This window comes from Lytechinus variegatus, chromosome 14, assembly GCF_018143015.1.
Source record: "Lytechinus variegatus isolate NC3 chromosome 14, Lvar_3.0, whole genome shotgun sequence".
In the NCBI taxonomy this organism is placed as follows: domain Eukaryota; kingdom Metazoa; phylum Echinodermata; class Echinoidea; order Temnopleuroida; family Toxopneustidae; genus Lytechinus; species Lytechinus variegatus.
This window is the reverse complement of record NC_054753.1, coordinates 31,713,021-31,734,861: the sequence shown is the minus strand read 5'-3', so window position 1 is coordinate 31,734,861 and position 21,841 is coordinate 31,713,021. Positions and strand designations below refer to the sequence as shown.

The 21,841-nt window shown below is 35.9% G+C and overlaps 1 protein-coding gene across 1 annotated transcript in view; it reads left to right on the top strand.

Annotated features, from left to right (window-relative positions):
* LOC121427246 (tyrosine-protein phosphatase non-receptor type 11-like) overlaps positions 1-21,841 on the top strand; it is a 60,595-nt gene that overhangs the window by 23,154 nt on the left and 15,600 nt on the right. Inside the window, exons 3-11 of the mRNA XM_041623562.1 lie at positions 9,523-9,717; positions 10,953-11,115; positions 12,055-12,171; positions 13,485-13,601; positions 13,975-14,071; positions 17,855-17,922; positions 19,589-19,792; positions 20,422-20,553; positions 21,602-21,756. Of these exons, the coding sequence (XP_041479496.1) occupies positions 9,523-9,717; positions 10,953-11,115; positions 12,055-12,171; positions 13,485-13,601; positions 13,975-14,071; positions 17,855-17,922; positions 19,589-19,792; positions 20,422-20,553; positions 21,602-21,756 (1,248 nt within the window). The remainder of the gene's footprint in view (positions 1-9,522; positions 9,718-10,952; positions 11,116-12,054; positions 12,172-13,484; positions 13,602-13,974; positions 14,072-17,854; positions 17,923-19,588; positions 19,793-20,421; positions 20,554-21,601; positions 21,757-21,841) is intronic.

Here is a 21,841-nt window from a genome sequence, read left to right as displayed (position 1 = left end):
CACTCACTATTTCTTTTGTATTTTACTATATGAAATATGAAATATTTTTATTTTCTCGTCATTGTCATGTGAAATGAAGTTTCATTCCTCCCTGAACGCATGGAATTCCATTATTTTAACATTTTGTGCTTCAGGCAAGGAGGTCCTAATCGTCAAATTCGTAAAAATTGAAATATTGTATAATTCAAACAATAAAAAACAAAAGAAATAGTGAGTGAGTGACATCATTGACTCTCTCATTTGGATGTAACTGGCTCGTTCATATAATATTTTTGTTAAAAATAAGCGAAACTTTGAAATGTCATAACTTTCTTATTTTACATCCGATTTTGATGAAATTTTCAGCATTGTGCTTGTCTGATTTTTCTCTATGATTCAAATCAAAATTTTTCTGAGGTGGACTTGACCTTTAAAGAAAATTACCATGTTTCAACTTACCCCACATTCCAACTAACCCCGGTCTCCCCTAGTGCTGTAGCCGAACTGCTGAACCGAACGGAAGTTCGCCGAACTTGGCACTTCCGAACCGAATGTAAAGGCCTGGTTCGGTAGTTCGGTAAAAAAAAAAAAAGTATGTTAATTTGCAATGCATAAGTACGATGACTTCATAGATTTAAGTATAAAATTTTAAAAAAAATTGGTTAGTGATTGTGCACCAAAAGAATTCTACTCAATATATTTTTTTAAATCCACTATGATAGCTCCCATCTCATCTTTGATTGAACTGTTATCAACTTAAGAATATTTTCTTAACATGAATGTATTTTTTCTTGATAAAATGAGGGGATATTTTGAAGCTAAACTCGGTATAAAATTGTGTGATTACGTACATGTATTGCCGTAATCGATCATGTTCGTAATCGGCCCTAATCATTTTGTATTTAATAAAGAAAAAGAACCAGACATAAATTCATTCTTCGTAAATTACAGCTTCGGTCTTGTGTTTGATTAAATTTTTATCATTTTCAATTTTTTTATAAACATGAATTTAATTTTTTCTTCATAAAATGTGGGACATTTTAAGCTTAACTCAGTTAAAAAGTGTAGTTGAATCACGTATTGCTCTTGTTTTGTATTTTAAAAAGAAAGACAAGACATAAATTAATTCCTTGTGACTGACAAAGTAATGGTAAAGTATATATATTCCACCTTCTGAAATTTCCATGTTAATATAAACGATAAATAAATAAGAGATGAAGGAATGAGGTTGAAAAAACAGAAAAGATAAAAATTCAAACCAAATCAACGCATGTTCCCTGATCGATGTTCCGGAAATGGTTGATAAGGAAAGTTGAAACAGGAAGTCCAAACAACCTGCTCTTAGTTCCTATTATACCTGTAGGTAAAATTCGTATTCCGAACTTGAAACGTTTTTCCGTTGTCAATATTTTCTAAAAAGTGGTTTAATCTGGTCAATTACTGAAAATGAAATGATAAATTATCAGTTCCGTCTTAGTTCTGACGATCTTCGCCGAATGATTTCACAACACTAAAATACACAGTACAGTCCCATGTACTCATTTTCGTGTTGGAAATATGTTTGAAGTCACATAGCGTCAATCTTTCCGGACCAAGAATGGACCGATATTTTATTTTTTTAAAGTAATTGATTGACCAGATTTAACCACTTTTCAGAAAATAGGGACTTTCTTGAACATTTCACATGCGAATGTGAATTTACCAGTATAATAACAGTGTAATGGAGGTTGTTTGTCTACTGTTTCGACATTCCCGATCAACACTTTCCAATTTGAGAAGCTGCGTTGGCAATGACATTGTAATCGATCATGATCATAGCTACATGAAATAATCATGGAAAAAAAATATTCTGATCTTTGTAATTCTGTTTATGTGCTGATTCTCTCGTTATCAATATTTTTTTCTTCTGATTTTTTTTTATTTTCATTTTAAAAATGAAAGTAGAAATGACTCATATTTTTTTGTTTAAAGATTAAAATGAGAGAAAGTTATGCAACAATTTTCATAACTATTCTTTTTAGAAACAAAATTTATTATAAGTATATGACAGATCATTAATAAAAGTCATTGTAGTGGGTCGGCGAACTTTTATTTTTCTTATGTTAAATTTGATTTGGCATTTATCGCCGAACCCCGAACCGAACCAAAGTTCTGAAAAAAATTGCTGAACCCTGCCGAACCGAACATGCCGCCTGACTTGCAGCACTAAACTAGTCTCCCCTATTATTACCTGTATCAGATATCTGAGCTGGTAATTTACAAGACTGTATTGCCCTATATTTCATGAATATCTGAAGGGATGGGAACATGTACATGTATATTATTTTTATTTTACTCGGTCTCTATACCCGTACTGATTTTGTATACAGAGATGATGCAAAATATACCTTTGTATTTTCCCTGGTCTCACATCCAAGAGTATCTGAGGATATACATGTAGAAAGAGTAATGCGTCATATAATGCTAATCAAAATAGGATATAATTCCCAGGCCAGAGACGACATTTTAATTACATGTACATCACAATAGTAAAGCTTTGTGGCCCAGCCTGCTCAACATGACAAAATAGAGTCCCATTCTTAAAAGGGTAAAATGTTTTAAAATTCTTGATTTTAGTCTCACCTGGAAGCAACGTAAGACTGTAGTCGCCGCTTTTCTGACGACGGCGGCGGGGTCAACAGGAGGCGCGATAGCTCAGTCGGTAGAGTGGGGGATTCGTATTCTGGTGACCCTGGTTCGATTCCCACTTGGTGCGCTAGTGCCCTTTGGTAAGGCATTAATCCTCAGTACCAGGTCCTTCGGAGGGGACTTTAAGCCGTCGGTCCTTTGGTTGCTTGCTTACAAGCATTCACGCTGTCTTAGCAATCAGGTAAAAAATCACCACCACCAACAACACCAAATCTTAACCAAAGGTTAAGTTTTTGAAATGACAGTATAACTTAGAAAGTATATGGACCTAGTTCATGAAACTTGGCCATAAGGTTAATCAAGTATTACTGAAAATCCTGTCCGAGTTTCAGATCACATGACCAAGGTCAAATGTCAGTTCGGGTCAATGAACTTTGACCATGTTGGGGGAATCAACATCAAAATCTAAACCTAAGGTTAAGTTTTTGAAATGTCATCATAACTTCAAAAGCTATATGGGCTATTCCACGGTTACTCACGTTACATTTGGAGACACCTTGACTCATACTTGGAGCTGTAACTCCATTATTATTGATAGTCCACTAAACATCTCTGTATCACAACAAAGTACACAGTCTGACTATCCTTTGTATAAAAACAAAACTTGGGAAATTCTATTATGCTCCTGGCAAATCTTTGGAATGTGTCGGTTACTCACGTTACAGATTTGTCCCAACCTGTGGAATTGCCCATATGTACTTAGTTCATGAAACGTGGACGTAAGGTTAATCCAGTATTACTGAACATCCTGCATGAGTTTCAAGCCACATGACCAAGGTCAATGGACTTTGGCCATGTTGGGGTTATTTGTTGAATAACCATCATAACTCTAACAGTGTATGGATCTACATGTAGCTCATAAAACTTGGACATAAGAGTAAATAAGTACATGTATAACTGAACATCTCATGCAAGTTTCAGGTCACATGACCAAAGTCAAAGGTCATTTTATAGGTCATTGAACTTTGGCCATTTTGGAGGTACATGTAATTAGAATGCTGTCATACTCATAACTTTCAAAGTTCATACATGTAGGTATAGTTTATAAAATGTGGATATAGGGATAATCAAGTATCACTGACAAGTCTTACATGTAGGTCGCATGATCAAGGTCAAATGTCATTTGTTGTCAATGAACCTAGTATTGTATCATTATATGAATGGTGTTTTTTGTGAATATTAGTTTTCAAAGCCAGCACTGCTGCTATATTGAATCATGCAATGCAGGTGAGACTGCCAGAGGCATCTCTAGATGTATTGTCAGATTTGGATTATAATAAGAGTGAAGTTGGTTCAGTTGGTAAGTGGAGGAGCCGTGGTGTAGTGGTTCTGACTCTCGCCTTGTAAACAGAGGGTCGTGTGTTCGAATCCCACCGCGGTCTGGCGTCCTTTGGCAAGGCGTTAATCCACACTTTGCCACTCTCGACCCAGGTGCTAAATGGGTACCCAATAGGATGTGAAAGTCATTGTAGCATGTCCAGTATTGTGTGCGCCTCACAGGCGACTGACTGGAATACTCCCCAGGGAGTGGAGGATGTGCACACATTGTGTGCGGGAATGACTGATTGAATCCGATGACCAGGGTAATAATATATCTGTAAAGCGCTTAGAAACGTCGTTCCGATGGATTAAGCGCTATATAAAAGCGGATTATTATTATTATTATTGGTAAAGCGTCTGCCTGTCGAACCAAAAAAGCGTGGGTTCGAGTCCACCCCAGATTGATGACTGAAGATAGTGCATTGTGTTTAAACATCTCTCCCCTGTTCTATTATAGCTGCAGGCCATGTTACAGTGAAAAACACTCCATCCCTCTGATAGGATGTTAAATGGAGGCCCGTGTAGAGGAGAGTCACCACCTTTGCACGTTAAAAACCCACTGCATTATTCGTATAAGAGTGGTATAGTGGTCCACTTGCACTCCCCCAATCAGTTAAATGTATATCGGGAGGAGAGACCTGGGGGTTACAGTGATTCAGTTTGCTTTTTGCCTCACAGGCTTTGGTGACGGCAAATAAATGATAATAATAATAAAAATAAAAATTTTGACTGACTTTTCTTTGGGGAACATCAAATATATTGTACTTAAAAAGAACCATATTGCCCTCATCTAAAGTCAAGACCCAAAGACTATTAGGCTAATATGATTTTATTGTGGGCAAAATATTTGATATTCCCCTCAAGGCCTGTCAATATTACTGTACATGTAAAATATTTTTATCAGATAGAATTTAAAGGAATATACCTACATGTACATGTATGTAGGCCTATTTGATAACCCTGGATGTGGGTCATCAAATGACCTTCATGTACATAGTTGTCTAGTTTGTACATGTAAGGGATGGACATTTATTTTTGTTTTCTCAAACTTAAGAGATTGGATACCGGTACTTGGAAAACATTTGCATGATGTGATCATGTGTGGTATTTTGATGCTCCCCCCCCAAAAAAAAATTGTACATGTACAGTATCTACATAAATGTAATGAGTTTTTAATACAATTGTCAAAGGCAAAATATTTGTGGACATGAGTGGGCACATATGATCACCGGGTCAGAAGAAGATGCAAAAAATACACTCGAGAGATTTGGCAAAGCTTGGTGCTAATTTTTAATAATTAAGTCACATTCAATATCAAAATTTTGAAAGCAAACTACACTTTCCTGACATATTGAAAAAGCTAATTTTAAATAAATCACATTTGCTTATCTTAAAAAATGAAGAACTGTTGAAGATTTGTAGGTGGTCTGAAAAGTGCATCTGCCTGTCGAACCAAAGGTCATGGGTTCGAGTCCATCACAGACGGATGACTGAAGCCTGTGTTGTACATGTATGTAAAACGTCTCTCCCCTGTTCCATAGATACAGGCTATGTTACAGCACTTGGAAAACAATCGGTGTTAAATGGAGGCTCCGTGTAGAGGAGAGTCACCACCTTTGCATGTTAAGAGTAACTACCCACTGCACTATTCGTATATGAGCAAGTGAAAACCCCAGTGTACAGTGTAGTGGTCCACCTGCACTCCCCCATTTTGTTTACACATGTACATAGAGAGACCTGGGGGTCTTATACCGCTTTCATAGTGAAGGCGAAGTGGAGTTACTCCAGAGTAACTCCGGGTTGAGTTGATCCGCTTGTACTGCGGACCAACTTTAAACCCCCTTTCATATTGGCAAGCACCGCAGCGGTGTATCCGCATTCATTGCCATGGTTTCCAAGCGAGTTCGCACCATACATGTGGCCGAATCACAGCGATAAGCGCATACGGCATTTCCGGTGCAGAGTAACTCCGTTTGTAACCCTCTTCTCGAAGTGGGTTGAGTACTCCGCTTTGAATCCGGATCGAACTAATCTCAGAATTTTCATATTGCCCTCCAAAGTAGAGTAACTCCTCCTGGACTCCGGACTAACTCCACTTCGGCTCTCACTATGAAAGGGGTATTAGTGATTCAGTTTTCGCCTCCCAGGCACAGGTGACGGCAAACAAATAATGATATCTCTGTTACTCAAACAGAAGACTGCAGAAGTGGCAACGGGTTTTCATATTGATCAAAGAACATTTCTTTGTGCTGTGTTAATATTGGAAATTACATACGTACTTGAAAGAGCAGTTTAACAGGTGGAAAATACCAATGTTGCTTGCTTTCTTCCCTTTTCTTTCTTACAAAGAAATGAGAAATGGATGATTGCTGAGAAGGAAGAGAGTGAATGTATGACCTTTGTTGTCAGACACGATTAGTTGTAGGAAAGACATGACTAACACAATAAAGCTTTAAAGCCCCTCTTGTTCCCTGTCTCCATTCCTGTTTATTAAATGAATGTATTTATCCTATCAAAAAAAGGTACATGAAGTTGTTTATGAAATATAAACATGTTTTAATGGATGTAGGTCAATATGCCTGTTTTGGGCACCAAAATAAAAAAGCAACTGCCTTTATTTTTCTTATGGGTACAAAACTATTTTTCAAGCATTAGTCTATAGGTTAAGACTGCTTTTCTGCTACGCCAAACGTAAGCCAGGATACTGTAAACGGTGATGATAATAAAATTTATTATGCACTTTATACCTGTTTTTTTTAGTGCAAAGAAAAGAAAAGGATACAATATACAACAAAGACTATGATAGTTTTGAACAATTTATGGTCTGAAGCTTGCTTTCCGTATTTTTTTCTCTCTTTGAAAAAAAAAAATCCAGAGTTTTCTTTATAGTTGTCTTCCGGGCAACTATGGCAGGACTTTGGGTTGCCTGCTGGCTGTTATTGTTGCTGATGATAACCACTTATTTTGAGCCCTGTTTAAATTACTTTATACATGTAACAAACTATACCAAGGGTGGTCACAAGAAATCATCAAATGTGAAAGTTAATTTTCACAAACCATTGGCTATTGTCCGAACCATTGTCATTTTTGGAGAAAAAAAATTATTTCAAAATTTTTGCAGAAAATGAAAGTACAATTCCTAGGCATTATATTTTCTGAAAAATGTGGGGATTTTCATTGTGATGCCATACAAATTTTTGATAAAATGCACAAATCCCATTGGAAACATTTACTGTAGCAGAGCAAGCAGCAGTTACGCACACATAAATGCGCAGTCAGCCAAACCCTCTTTAATATCTGTACTGCATTGACTTTCAACTTAAAGATTGATACAACGTTTTGCTTGATAGAGTTTTTTAAAACATTTTCTGATTTTTTTTTAGTCCTACACATAATGGTGGAGGTTTGCCCGACGCTTAACTACAGCGTCTATGGGGAAAAGAGTGAGCTACCTCACCCTCTTCGATAAAATACTAGTTGTAATGGGTGAAATATAGCACAAGAATAAATAATTCGGTTATCAGCTTTGTCAAATACATGTATATGATATAAAATCCGAAATTGTGATTCCAAAGAGCCAGTGTCAGGTTCTTTGGTTGTCAATGTCATGTTTCTATTGTGAACACAAATGCACTAGCTACTCTTGTTCATGTTACCATTTTCAGTTCATGAATGTTCATCAGAGATGCCAAGTTCAAAGACCAGCTAAGCGTGAGATTTTCTGTGAATCTGAGTGAGATCACAGACATGGTGTACAATGTATATGGGGATAGGCTGTGATAGTTGCGTGAGACAGAGATTTTAGGGGATGAACAAGAGTCCAAAATGCTTGAGTCTCACGCATAATGCGTGAGACTTGGTAGCTCTGGTTCATGTACATTTCAGCAATAATTCACAATGGCCATGGCGTCTCCTACATGTACTTGCGTATTTGCATATTCTATTAATAATTTGGATGCTGAAATTGTTGGCATTATGTTCCTCTTTTCATCCTTTCACTTTTTTTGCCTGATGGACTTGCCCCTTTAAGTCAAGATTTCAAAAACTGAACCTTTAAATAAAGATTTGGGTATAAACAACAACACTATAGCGACACCTAGATTACAATCCTACACAATGTACATGTACAATCTTTTATGCAGAATAAAGGAAGCAAAGTTCAATAATAAATTTTCTAACCATAACTGAATTTAAGTACAAAACTGCACAAACAAGGAAGTATCAGTGAATTATCAAGACAAATTTAAAGGGAAAGTTCACCTTGATGTTATTTGGATGTGAATAGAGTTCCAATAAATCAAACAACCACTCATACATAATGGACATTTCATCAAAATAATTTGGAAAATTGAAAATTGAATTTGAAAAATTATATTTTAAAGTTTAATATTTTTACAAAACAAAAAGCATGATGAGGTTGATATGCTATTATTATGCAAGGCCCGATGATGTCATAGAATAGAATCACTATTTTTTATACACCTGTCCTACAGGACGTATTATAGAATCACGCTCACTTTTCCTTGTAAACTTGATAACTTCAGTATAATTTGGTGTGTACATGTATGATATTAGCATGGATCCCAGGGAGCCTATTGATTTTGAGGTCAAAAGGTTACAGTTAAGGTTGCAATGACATGTTTTCATCTTACCCTTCTGCAGTCTTTGTAAACGTGATAACTTCAGTTTAATAACCTAGGCTCATATAATTTGGTTTGTATGATACTAGCTTTGATCCCAGGAAGCCTATCGATTTTGTGGTCGAAAGGTCAAAGGAAAAGGTCACACTGACACATTTTCATCTTACTCTTCTGCAGTCCTTGTAAATGCGATAAACAGTTTAAACTTAATCGAGGTTCATATAATTTGGTGTTCTGTGTATTGTGTATGACATTTTAAAGTTTCGCTATTTTTCACAAAACAGTGATGCACAACTCAGTAACATGTAAATGAGACAGACGATGATGTCCCTCACTCACTATTTCTTTTATTATTTTTTTTTAATTATACAATATTTCAGTTCTTACAGATTTGACAATAAGGACCAAATTGGCTGAACCATATATACATGTATCAAACAATGCTAATTCCACATGTTCAGGGAGGAATTAATTGTTGTTTCACTTGTCAATGGGGCAAAAATCAGAATATTTTCATAGAATAAAAATTCAAAAGAAATAGTGAGTGGATTTTATCATCACTCTCCTCATTTGCATACCAACTGTACATATAACTGTTTAGTGAAATTAGGCGAAATTCAAAATTTCATAACTTTCTTATTTTACATCTGATTTTGATGAAATTTTCACTGTTATGCTTGTTGGATTTTTCTCTCTTTATTCAAATACAATTTTTGTTGGGGTGGACTTGTCCTTGAAAGTTTACCTGCAAAAGTTGTTAATGAAGTCAAACTTGGTAAGGGATACTTGGGGAACTCTTCATATAGTCGCAGATGGGTGAGACACTATCTGGCTATTGACATTTTGTTGATTTTGATATATTAAAAAAAAAAATTTGTCACAATATATTTGTTAGGCGTAATGGAGAGGTGACCCACATCAAGATCCAGAACACGGGTGATTTCTTTGATTTGTATGGAGGTGAAAAGTTTGCTACTTTGGCTGAGCTGGTGCAGCATTATACAGAAGGGAGGAATCAACTTAAAGAACGAAATGGTCAGATGATTGAACTCAAATATCCTCTCAACTGTGCAGATCCAACCAATGAAAGGTATTTATAAAACTCCCATGAATGTTCTGTAATCTGATTGGTCCAAATTGGATCACATGATATTCAGCGGATTGCACTATTGCATCCAAAATGCACTATCCTGCACTCTGACATGAGAGTGCAGGATAGTGCGAGGTCTGGAATTATCTAGAATAATCTAGAATTTAATTCAAATACTAGTATGAAACAAACAATGCACGCATTCTTGTGCATAGAGGACCTATTTAATGAACTCTATGCTCGACTCACCAAATGGATATTCCGCACTCTGTCCTGTGGACCTCGGTGCGGTATATCCATTGGCTCTTCTCGCACATCGTTCATTATTTGGCCTTGCATGCACGCGCTTACGTGCATTATTTGTACATGTATAATATTCCCTGCTGAAAGGAACCTACACACTCTACTACATGTATATGATTCACACTGTTAAAATGCTCAAATATGACAAATAATTTCACACTATGGACTGCACTGTAATTGTTTTTTAATGTGTCCCCAAAGTGTGAATATGAGATTCTCAATGATATATTTCAGCATTGTTATAGCTTGAATGTGATTTCACACTGAAAACATTCTGTTCAAAAAAAAAATATATAGTGATATTAACCTGGTGTTCCAGGTGTTTTTACTCTATTCTATGATGTTATAAAGAGACTGGAATCTTTCATTTCTTTTCAGTAGATTTATATCCAAGTAGTGCTGGGTGACTTAGCATTGGGTGATTTCAAATTCAGTGAACTGACATTGGTGTTGGGGTTTTAATAGTCCAGTAATGAATCTCATTGGCTGTAGAGCTATCAATAATATGATTTAAATCATTTTTGTAAACTTAGATGTGGGACTTTTCAATCTACATTATGCTTCCAACACAGACACCAGGACTACATGTAACACTTGCAACCTTGGAGCGCTGTGGCCCAGTAGATTAATCTTCTGACTTTGAAACAGAGGGTTGTGGGTTTGAATCCCAGTCATGGCATAATTTCCTTCAGCAAGAAATTCATTCACATTGTGCTGCACTTAACCCAGGTGAGGTGAATGGGTACCCGGCAGGATTAATTCCTTGAATGCATGAGCGCTGAAAGGCAGCTTGAGCTAAAGCTGGGGTAATAATAATGATAACATCGGGCCTCGGAATAGAATATTTCTAGATAGATGGCGCTATATAAATAAGTATTATTTTTAGTATTATTATTATCATTATTATTATTAATCTTCCATTGTACTTTCAGATGGTTTCACGGGCATATCACTGGCAAGGAAGCAGAGAAATCCTTGATGGATAAAGGAAAGAATGGAAGTTACCTTGTTAGAGAGAGCCATAGTAAACCTGGTGATTATGTACTTTCTGTACGAACTGAAGATAAAGTCACCCATGTCATGATCAGATGTCAGGTTTGTTTATCCTTATACAATTTCATTTTAGAGCTCAGTCGTACTGCTGTTTAAACTACCATTAAATCATTATCATTATACGTATCAGTCACTTTCTATTTAGGCCCCCATTCCACAGAACGGAGACCATTGAAAGACCACTGAAAGACTTAAACTTGGTGAGGTCTTAAAGCGGTCTTCAAGATCACTGAAATTTGTCATCTCTGTGGAATGGCTCAGAAAGACCCCTCAAAGAACTCTGAAAGACTGATGGATGTTTCTTGTCTTACTGGTCTTAGGACTAGTCCTATAGAGATCTTTCAATGGTCTTTCAGAGATCTTTTATGCAACAAGTGATCTTTCAGAATTCTTTCCATGGACTTTTCCTGGTCTTTCAAGGGTCTTTCAATGATCTTTCAATGATATCTCATTAGTCTTACAGTGATCTCCGCAAAAATCTTGAGACTGCCGAAAGATCGTTGAAAGACCATGAAGACCTTTGAAAGTTCATCGAAAGACCACTGAAAGACTGCTGAAAGACCATTTTCCTGTAAGACCGTTGTAAGACTGTTTTGAACCGTTTCAAAAAGTTTTGGAGCCCATGAAGACCATGAAGACCACTGAAAGATTGGTCAGGACTCGTGTAAGACCTCAAAGACCATTTTAAGTTCATTGAGAGACCTCTGAAAGATCAACCAAAATTCATAGTCTTTCAAAGGTCTTTCAACAGTCTTGTTCTCTTTGGAATGAACATTTCTAGAATCAGAAGGGTCACTGATCAGTCTGTCTTATTGCTGTTCGTTCATTAGTTCTATTACGTATCATTGTGCACCCTTCCCCCCATTTGGAAAATCGTGGATCTGCCCCAGGGAATAAGAATACAATCGTGTGAAGCCTTTGAATTTTCATTATTTAGGATACCAAGTATGATGAGGCTTTAAATTGATTTTCATTATTTAGGATACCAAGTATGATGTTGGTGGAGGTGAACAGTTTGAAACCTTAACAGACCTGGTAGACCATTATCGAAAAAACCCAATGGTAGAAACAACAGGATATGTGGTGCATCTCAAAGTGGTAAGATGCTGTTTATACTTTGTTTTGTGTGACTGCTAGTAATAGCAGTAGAATAATAGGATGCTGTTTATACTTTGTTTTGTGTGACTGCTAGTAATAACAGTAGAATAATAGGATGCTGTTTATACTTTGTTTTGTGTGACTGCTAGTAATAACAGTAGAATAATAGGATGCTGTTTATACTTTGTTTTGTGTGACTGCTAGTAATAACAGTAGAATAATAGGATGCTGTTTATACTTTGTTTTGTGTGACTGCTAGTAATAACAGTAGAAAAATAGGATAGTGTTTATACTTTGTTTTACTGCTAGTAATAACAGCAGAATAAAAGGATGCTGTTTATACTTTGTGTGACTGCTAGTGATAACAGCAGAATAATAGGATGCTGTTTATACTTTGTTTTGTGTGACTGCTAGTAATAACAGAAGAATAATAGGATGCTGTTTATACTTTGTTTTGTGTGACTGCTAGTAATAACAGTAGAATAATAGGATGGTGTTTATACTTTGTTTTACTGCTAGTAATAACAGCAGAATAAAAGGATGCTGTTTATACTTTGTGTGACTGCTAGTAATAACAGCAGAATAATAGGATGCTGTTTATACTTTGTTTTGTGTGACTGCTAGTAATAACAGTAGAATAATAGGATGCTGTTTATACTTTGTTTTGTGTGACTGCTAGTAATAACAGTAGAATAATAGGATGGTGTTTATACTTTGTTTTACTGCTAGTAATAACAGCAGAATAAAAGGATGCTGTTTATACTTTGTGTGACTGCTAGTAATAACAGCAGAATAATAGGATGCTGTTTATACTTTGTTTTGTGTGACTGCTAGTAATAACAGTAGAATAATAGGATGCTGTTTATACTTTGTTTTGTGTGACTGCTAGTAATAACAGTAGAATAATAGGATGCTGTTTATACTTTGTTTTGTGTGACTGCTAGTAATAACAGTAGAATAATAGGATGCTGTTTATACTTTGTGTGACTGCTAGTGATAACAACAGAATAATAGGATGCTGTTTATACTTTGTTTTGTGTGACTGCTAGTAATAACAGTAGAATGATAGTCACTCTGAATTGTTTGAAGACACAATTTAGGATAGCACTACACTAGACTCAGATGACACACAGTATGATACCCTAACTGTGTAGTTAGGGTATGTAAGTGCAGTATGTAAGATTGCTTAGAACAGTTATGACAAGAGAAGGATTGAGATCAGCTGCATCCACAAGTCAAGCACTATATGCTTAATAAGCAAGTGACATAAGTTGCATTATAAATGTAATGATTGCTATCTTTTTTTTCTTCAGCCTTTTAATGCAACCAGGATATCAGCTTCTGGAATCAGGAATCGAGTTGAAGTCTTAGAGAAGGAAACAAACTCTAGAGAAAACTCAAAGAAAGCTGGATTTGAAGAAGAATTTGAGGTAATGATTGAGTAATATTGACTAATATGGTTGGTGCAAATAATGATTTCAAGAGAAATTCTCTAAATAACATGATTGTAGACTTCATGTGTGATCTGCTGTTCATTCCAGCAAATGATATTAGCCAGTTATGATGATATAAATAGTCATCAGAGGTACTGAGGTATTTGTTTGTATATCATCATAACTGCCATAGACCTATGATGGCCTGGTGGTAGAATCACTGACTGACATTCAGTAGATGAGAGGTTTAACAACCTCTGCCTTTATTAAAACCAATTTATTGTCAGAATGAACTTCTCCTTTAAACATACACTATAATTTGAACCTTCTTTTATTCATCAGCATTGTTATTTGTATTTTGTTGTAAAAGGCATTACAACTGTTGGACAACAAGCATCTTCTCCCAAGAAAAATTGGAGATAAAGCAGAAAATAAGAGCAAGAACCGTTACAAGAATATACTTCCATGTAAGTATGAATTTATTCATTCATTTTTGTCTCACCTGCATAGCAGAGTGAGACTATGGGCGCCGCTTTTCCGACAGCGGCGGCCGCGTAACATCAAATCTTAACCTAAGGTTAAGTTTTTGAAATGACATCATAACTTAGAAAGTATATGGACCTAATTCATGAAACTTGGCCATAAGGTTAATCAAGTATTACGGAACATCCTGCCTGAGTTTCATGTCACATTACCGAGGTCAAAGGTCATTTAGGGTCAATGATCTTAGACCATGTTGGGGGAATCAACATCAAAATCTTAACCTAAGGTTAAGTTTTTGAAAACTTAGTTCATATAACTTGGACACAAGGTTAATCAAGTATCACTGAACATCCTGCATGAGTTTCACGTCACATGACCAAGGTCAAAGGTCATTTAGGGTCAATGAACTTTGGCCGAATATCTGTTGAATTACCATCATAACTTTGAATGTTTATGGATCTTATTTTATGAAACTTCGCTATAAGAGTAATCAAGTATCTTTGAACATCCCGTCTGAGTTTCAGGTCACATGACCAAGGTCAAAGGTCAATGGACTGTTTCCATGTTAGGGGTATTTGTTGAATTACCATCATAATTCTAAGTATATTGGTCTAGTTCATAAAACTCGACCTAAGAGTCATCAAGTATCACTGAAAATCTCATGCGAGTTTCAGGTCACATGACCAAATTCAAAGGTCATTTAAGGTCATTGAACTTTGGCCATTTTAGAGGTAATTATTAGATTGCTGTCAAAACTTTGAAAGTTTATAGATGTAGTATATTAAATGTGGATATGGGGGTAATCAAGTATCACTGACAAGTCTTAGGTCGCATGATCAAGTTCAAATGTCAATGAACATAGTATTGTATCATTATTGTATCCCCCGAACAGAGTTCGGAGGATACTATGTCCTTTGGCCTCATCGCGCCGCAGAGATTTCCTTGTGAGTGCTCTATCAGCTGCATTTCTTCACCGATCATCTTCAAATTTAGCATGAAGGTCGAGTATGGTATAACGAAGCCACCTATCTATTTTGGTGTGGGCGGAGGTCACATGGTAAGGTCAAAGGTCATTTTCAGGTCAATGTTAAAGTTTACATGCAAGACTCTCTTATGACACCCAACTCTGCAACCGTATTTCACTTTTCAACCAAACTTGGATGGTAGATGGATTTGGGGTACCTGCATGTTATGCTGCGGTCGGAGGTCACATGATAAGGTCAAAGGTCATTTTCAGGTCAACATTAAAGTTTACATGCAAGACTCTCTTATGACACCTAACTCCACAACTGTAAGTCACTTTTCAACCAAACTTGGATGGTAGATGGATTTGGGGACCTGCATGTTATGCTGCAGTCACAGGTCACATGGTAAGGTCAAAGGTTATTTTCAGGTCAAAGTTGAATTTTACATGCAAGACTCTCTCTTTCTCCGCAACCATAAGTCACTTATCAACCACACTTGGATGGTAGATGGGCTAGGGGGACCTGCATGCTAGGGTCATTGTCACCATGATATATGTATTTATTTGTCAAATTTCTGTGTGAGCTCTATATATCGCAATGACGGATGACGCGGTGGGTTAGGGGAATACATGTGCTCGGCTGCGCGACCCGCCGAGCATCTCTAGTTTGAATGGTGTTTTTTGTGAATAATTATTTTATAATAGTTTTCAAAGTCAGCACTGCCGCTATATTGAATCGCGTGATGCAGGTGAGACAGCCAGAGGCATTCCACTTGTTTATTATATAATTGTCAAATCCATTCAATCATGTATTCAGCATATTTATAAAGGATGAAAAGAAACAATTGAAGCAGCATTCAGCAAAGCTATTTTCCATTGATGTCCTTTTAATATTTTTCAAAGTCAGCACTGCCGCTATATTGAATCGCGTGATGCAGGTGAGACAGCCAGAGGCATTCCACTTGTTTATTATATAATTGTCAAATCCATTCAATCATGTATTCAGCATATTTATAAAGGATGAAAAGAAACAATTGAAGCAGCATTCAGCAAAGCTATTTTCCATTGATGTCCTTTTAACATATTCACACAAAAATCATTTCCAATTAGAACATTTAAGGATCTTCAACATGAAGTATATTGCATGAGAGTTGAATCAATTGGGATAATGCCAGACCACAATCAGATTACAGGATTATGTGTAATCACATAAAACAGCACATATATATTTGATCACACCACCCCCCCCCCCCTCCTCTCTCCCTTTCTATTTCTATTATTTTCCTCACTCTTATCCTCTGCCACACTTAAACACTCCCATACACTGTCAATGGATTTGCAAGCACACACTTTTTACCTTAATTGTTTTGGCTTCTGTAAGTTATCCTTTTATGTGCTTGTACTTGCATTTTTGTTTCATCGTAAGCATAATTTGTATGACTTATATCTGAATTCCATCAATATGACAGATTTCAAATTCTTTGATGACAAGAAATAACAGCTAGTCATATTTGTTGCTATAATGATATTGAGCGTTGTTACATATTTCGAGCTTACACAAACATTAATTGTAGATTTCAAGTGCAGCATTTGAAAGAACTTCCCACAGTTTCTCTTATTTTTTTCTCATGGTGACTGAACATTCAAAATCACTATTATATTGGGCAATGTTATAACCATTGTACACAAAGGACACCCCTTGAGGGTGTTCTCATGGGTTGTAAAACCTGATCTTTGTTGTAATTGAGAGTTTGGCTTAAAGAGAAATCAACTTTTGTTAGCATTTGATTTGTCTCCTTTCAAGGCAATATTATAATGAGTCTCATCATTGGCAGGTGGTCTTTACATTTCTCTTCTGCCCATTGTAAAGAGTTACCAGATAATACAGTATTTATACAGTGCATCCTACAAAAAACAAAATTGAGATTTAACGATGATTTATCATAACTTAATCATAAATACAATAGACAAATGACATATCATTGTAAAGCTTAGAGTCTCCTCTTTTAGCTATGTAACATAAACGATTTCTCAGCAATGTATGATTGAGTAAAAACAATTTGAAAAAAGATACCAAAAAGTCATTTGGCGGGGTATCTGAAATTTAAAAAGAAAATCACATGCCTAAAAAGTTCAATATCTGCTCTTTAATTGATACCTCAATCACAGAAAATAGTCAAGAAATAAAAAGTTCTGATTCTTCAAAACAATGCTTGTATTTCCATAATTTCATTAAATAAACATGTTTTCATCGGTTTTACACGGTTAACAGTGAGTTTATGCAAGGCTGATTGTCAACAACGCTGAATGCTTGCCTGTAAAACCTGTTTATTTTATGAAATTCTTGGAGTTCAAGCCTTATTTCAAATAAACTAAATCTTTATTTTACTGAAACCCCCCTCCCCCATGAATTTTGTGACCATGCCGCCGCGCAACATACAAGGAAATCTTACCACAGTCGTTGCCTAGGACTAGAAATCCATCCTAGGTTTCCCCATGGAAAGACATGCAAATGATCATGTAATTCATTTCGTCCATTTTTTTACCACGCCACTGACTTTATACTTTGTTGTCTTGTATTATTCGATCAATTATTCGATACTCGGGTTTACAGTTCCAAAATCATGCAACATTTTCGAAGTGCATTTCAGATCCAGAAGTAAAAAAAATGTGATTTCATATAAAATAGTCAATAAAAATTGTCTCCAAAAAGTTAATAGAAAAAACAATAAAATACAAGTTTGAAAACAAAGAAATAAATTCACAACAAATATTTAATTACTTATTTTGTTATTTGTTTCAGTTGACCATTCAAGGGTTATTATCAACGATGGCTACCCCGGTGACTACATCAATGGTAACTATATTGATGTAAGTATTGAAATATTGTTTACTGTGAGCTGATATTTTAAACAATACATTCATTCATGAGATCACCTTCTTTTCATTGCAAATTTTGGTTTTGCATCAACTTTTGAAAACCAGAGATGATATGTATTTTTGATACGAAATTTCACAGAGAACTGAAATATGCATATAGCATTATATGTAAGGCAACAGTGTTACATTGACTTGAATATGATTTTTTTTTAACGTCATCTTGTTTTGTTTACCATGATATCTTTTATAATCCTCATATGACAAAATAATTTTTAATACCTAAGAGAACAAAACTTTATTAAGACTTTTGAAAAATGTGTAATTTAGACAAGTTATTAATTCACAAAAAGTGAAGCTTAACTTGTGCATTTTGACATGATTAAAAATATTTTGACATTGGAACTCCAAATGAATAGACGACGTTGGGTCCATTTTATATGGCAGATCATGATATTGTAACAATTGGGGTACAGTATTATTGGCCAGAATTCACAAAGATGGTTTTGAAAACCCACAGTTTATGCAGATTTCCTATATAAATTACGCTTAATTTAGCACATGTATGAAAAATGTCAAATCCTGATGCGCGCTTTTGTCAAAGTGTGCCAAATTGATGCCTGTTGCCGTGGTTATCAATGCTATTTTATTCATGAGTCCACTGCATAAACCATGGGACTCAACTGTGGGTTTTCAAAACCACCTTTGTGAATTCGGGCCAATATGTTTAAGAAAAGAAATGCTATAAAACATAGATATTGTTCCAAATATAAATATATGAAACAGAAATTTATTTTAAAAATAACCATATCCTGTGTAGTTTACCAAACTACAGTGGCCTAGTTATTGTTTAACCCCAATACTCGGGGGGGGGGGGGGGGGGGTGCATAATGGTTCCCGTGTCAAATTTTTGTCGGAACTTCCTAACGCCTCAGTATTTTAAAGAAAAAAAATTCATTACTTTTTTCTCTGATCCTTCTCGCACATTTTGATACCAAATTTATGGCGATCGGACGTACTGTGTGGTTGTCAGATTAATGAAATTTTGCTATTTCTCTATATGACTGTGTATTAACCCCTATGGACAAAATCAGCTTTTTCCAATTTATGTAAATACTTTTCTAGTAAGTATCATCATTGTTTCAAATTGTGTAGATAATTACCACACACACACATCCTCCCCCACATTCACACACACACACACATAAGCATCTGAAAACGCTTGATGAATAAGAAGGTTGAAAACAATAAAATACATAAGAAATAATTACCACAATCTTTTTCTTTCAGGAAGTAATGAGGGAGTTATAAAAGACATTTGTACCAAAAATTGCTAGACCTGAGGCCTTATTTAATGAGAAATACCAAAATCTATGATTTCTTGCACAAATTACCATAGGTTACCATCAATTTATTAATAAAAACATAAAAGGACTACTGTAAATTTAGCTTACAAGTTTGTAGATTACATAATTCTTGACCCTTTTGCAAAATGTTGAGGCAATCAGGTGACCCATGGCCGAGATCTTGGGGGGGGGGGGTTGGGCCCCTCCCAGGTAATAACAAGCTTTCAAATACCCTGGGAGTATTAGGGTTAATAGGCATTGAAGTGGTGTTGATATTGTCATTGTTACTGATATCATTGTTTATATATAACCAGTTACCAAAGGCATGGAAGAACAGTATTGAACTTCAACAACAAGGTGAAAATGTAGAGAAGATAGACATGAGTTGGGAACATCAGAAACGTTACATTGCTACACAAGGTTGCCTCAAGGACACAGTACCAGAATTCTGGAGAGTGGCTTGGCAAGAAAATTCAAGAGTCATCGTCATGACAACTAAAGAAGTAGAAAGAGGGAAGGTAAGAATGATTTCTGTGCCTACATGTAGGTTGAGTTGGAAAATTCTTCATTGTTCTATCAATGTAAGAGTCAATCGTTAGCATAAGTAATCTCCTGAATGGGTATAAAATCTAATAACAAATAACTGTTATTCAATTACAAAGTTTCGCAATATGTAAAAAACAGTTATATGCAGGCCGCCATGAATGTGCAATATATGGGCTGATGTCGTGTTCACACTTTCCTTATTTTATGTCATTACATGAAATTATAATTATTTCCTATTTTCATACATTTGTGAAAGATTTGTCTTCCATGTAGCAAAATAAGTTGCAGCAATGATTTTCTTACACATTGAATCAGCTGTCAATCCAATATTCTGTTTGGGGAGGACAAATGTAAATAAATATAATAACATACAAAAGAATAAGTGGGGATATAACATCATAAGCATGCTCATTGCATATTCATTCACAGAACTCTTTCACCAAAATAATGCAAATTTTTAAAATTTTATAACAGTGTTTATTGCTTGTCAGATTTTGATGACATTTTCAGTGTTTTATTTGTCTGATTTTTTTATCTGTTCGAACCATATATTTTTAATTCTGGAGTACCCATTAACACTGATTGTTTGATTGTATTATAGAATAAATGTGTACGTTACTGGCCTGATGCTAATACCAAGAAAGACACTGGATTGATAACAGTAACACACATCTCTGAACAAAGTATGGCAGACTATGATCTAAGAGAATTCTCACTCTCTCATAAAGACTTTGTAAGTATATCCTTTATTCTTTTCTCCTTCATTATAATATAGAAATAGATTTGAAGAGCGCTGAAAGTATTTGATAAAGTATATCTACTACTGTTTTGTATTGAAGTTGTTTATGGATGGTGCCCTCCTGAATTACAGGGGTAAGCTATTCCAGATTTAAGGGGAAATTCAAGCTGATGCTCAATCACTTCATATTACTTTTTGTCTCGCCTGAACAAAGTTCAGTGTTTTGAAAAATTAACAATACTGCTTTGTATTAAGACCCCCTGAAAGCCAAAAAGCATTGGCTTATTAGGGTAAAGATACAGAAAGGGACAGAAAGGGTGATAGCAGTGAATGAGTAAATGTTATGTTGAGATTAAAAGATGTCACGATTTATAAGGCGTTTTTCTCTTCAACTTTGAGCTATTAGGAATCCTACATTCATTAGGTAGGTGGAAGAGCCATGGTGTAGTGGTTCTGACTCTCACCTTGTAAACAGAGGGTCGTGTGTTTGAATCCCACCGTGGCCTAGCGTCCTTTGGCAAGGCGTTAATCCACACTTTGCCACTCTCGACCCAGGTGCTAAATGGGTACCCGGTAGGATGCGAAAGATATTGTATGTTTGATTTTGCCTGCGCCATAATGTGGCTGCGACGAATGCAAGGAATGCTCCCCAGGGAATGCAAATTGTGCACTTTTCGTGCTTGATTGAAATGAATCCAATGACCGGGGTAATAATATGCTGTAACGTGCTTTGGGCCATTCTGGGAAAAGCGCTTTATAAAAATTGGCTATTATTGTTCACTTTTGCTCTCCTTTGCTTGCTTCCTCACTCATTTCACTGTCCATTATCCTCATTTGATTTAGCCAATATCAATCCTCCTTTCACTACCACCATGGTTCACCTCCACCCCCCCCCTGATTTAATCTCAACAAGGCTACTTATCTGAAATGAAGTGTTTTTTCTTTCTGTATAGCTCTTATAGTTTAGTTTCGCTTGAAAAGTGGTTTCAAAGTATTTCCTTGTTATTTGAATATAGTCTCATCTTGTATCTTTTTTTGTTAGCCTGATGAATCCAGACCAATGTTCCACTTTCACTTTAAGAGTTGGCCTGATCATGGTGTTCCTTCTGATCCTAGCAGAGTTCTTAACTTTCTTCAAGATGTCAACAAAAAACAGGAAACATTCCCTGAGGCTGGTCCCATCATTGTTCATTGCAGGTAACACTAATCATACCTTAACATTTTCGTCAATTTCCTGTATTCTTAACTCTGATTTAAGGGGGGGGGGGAGCTAAATGACCAA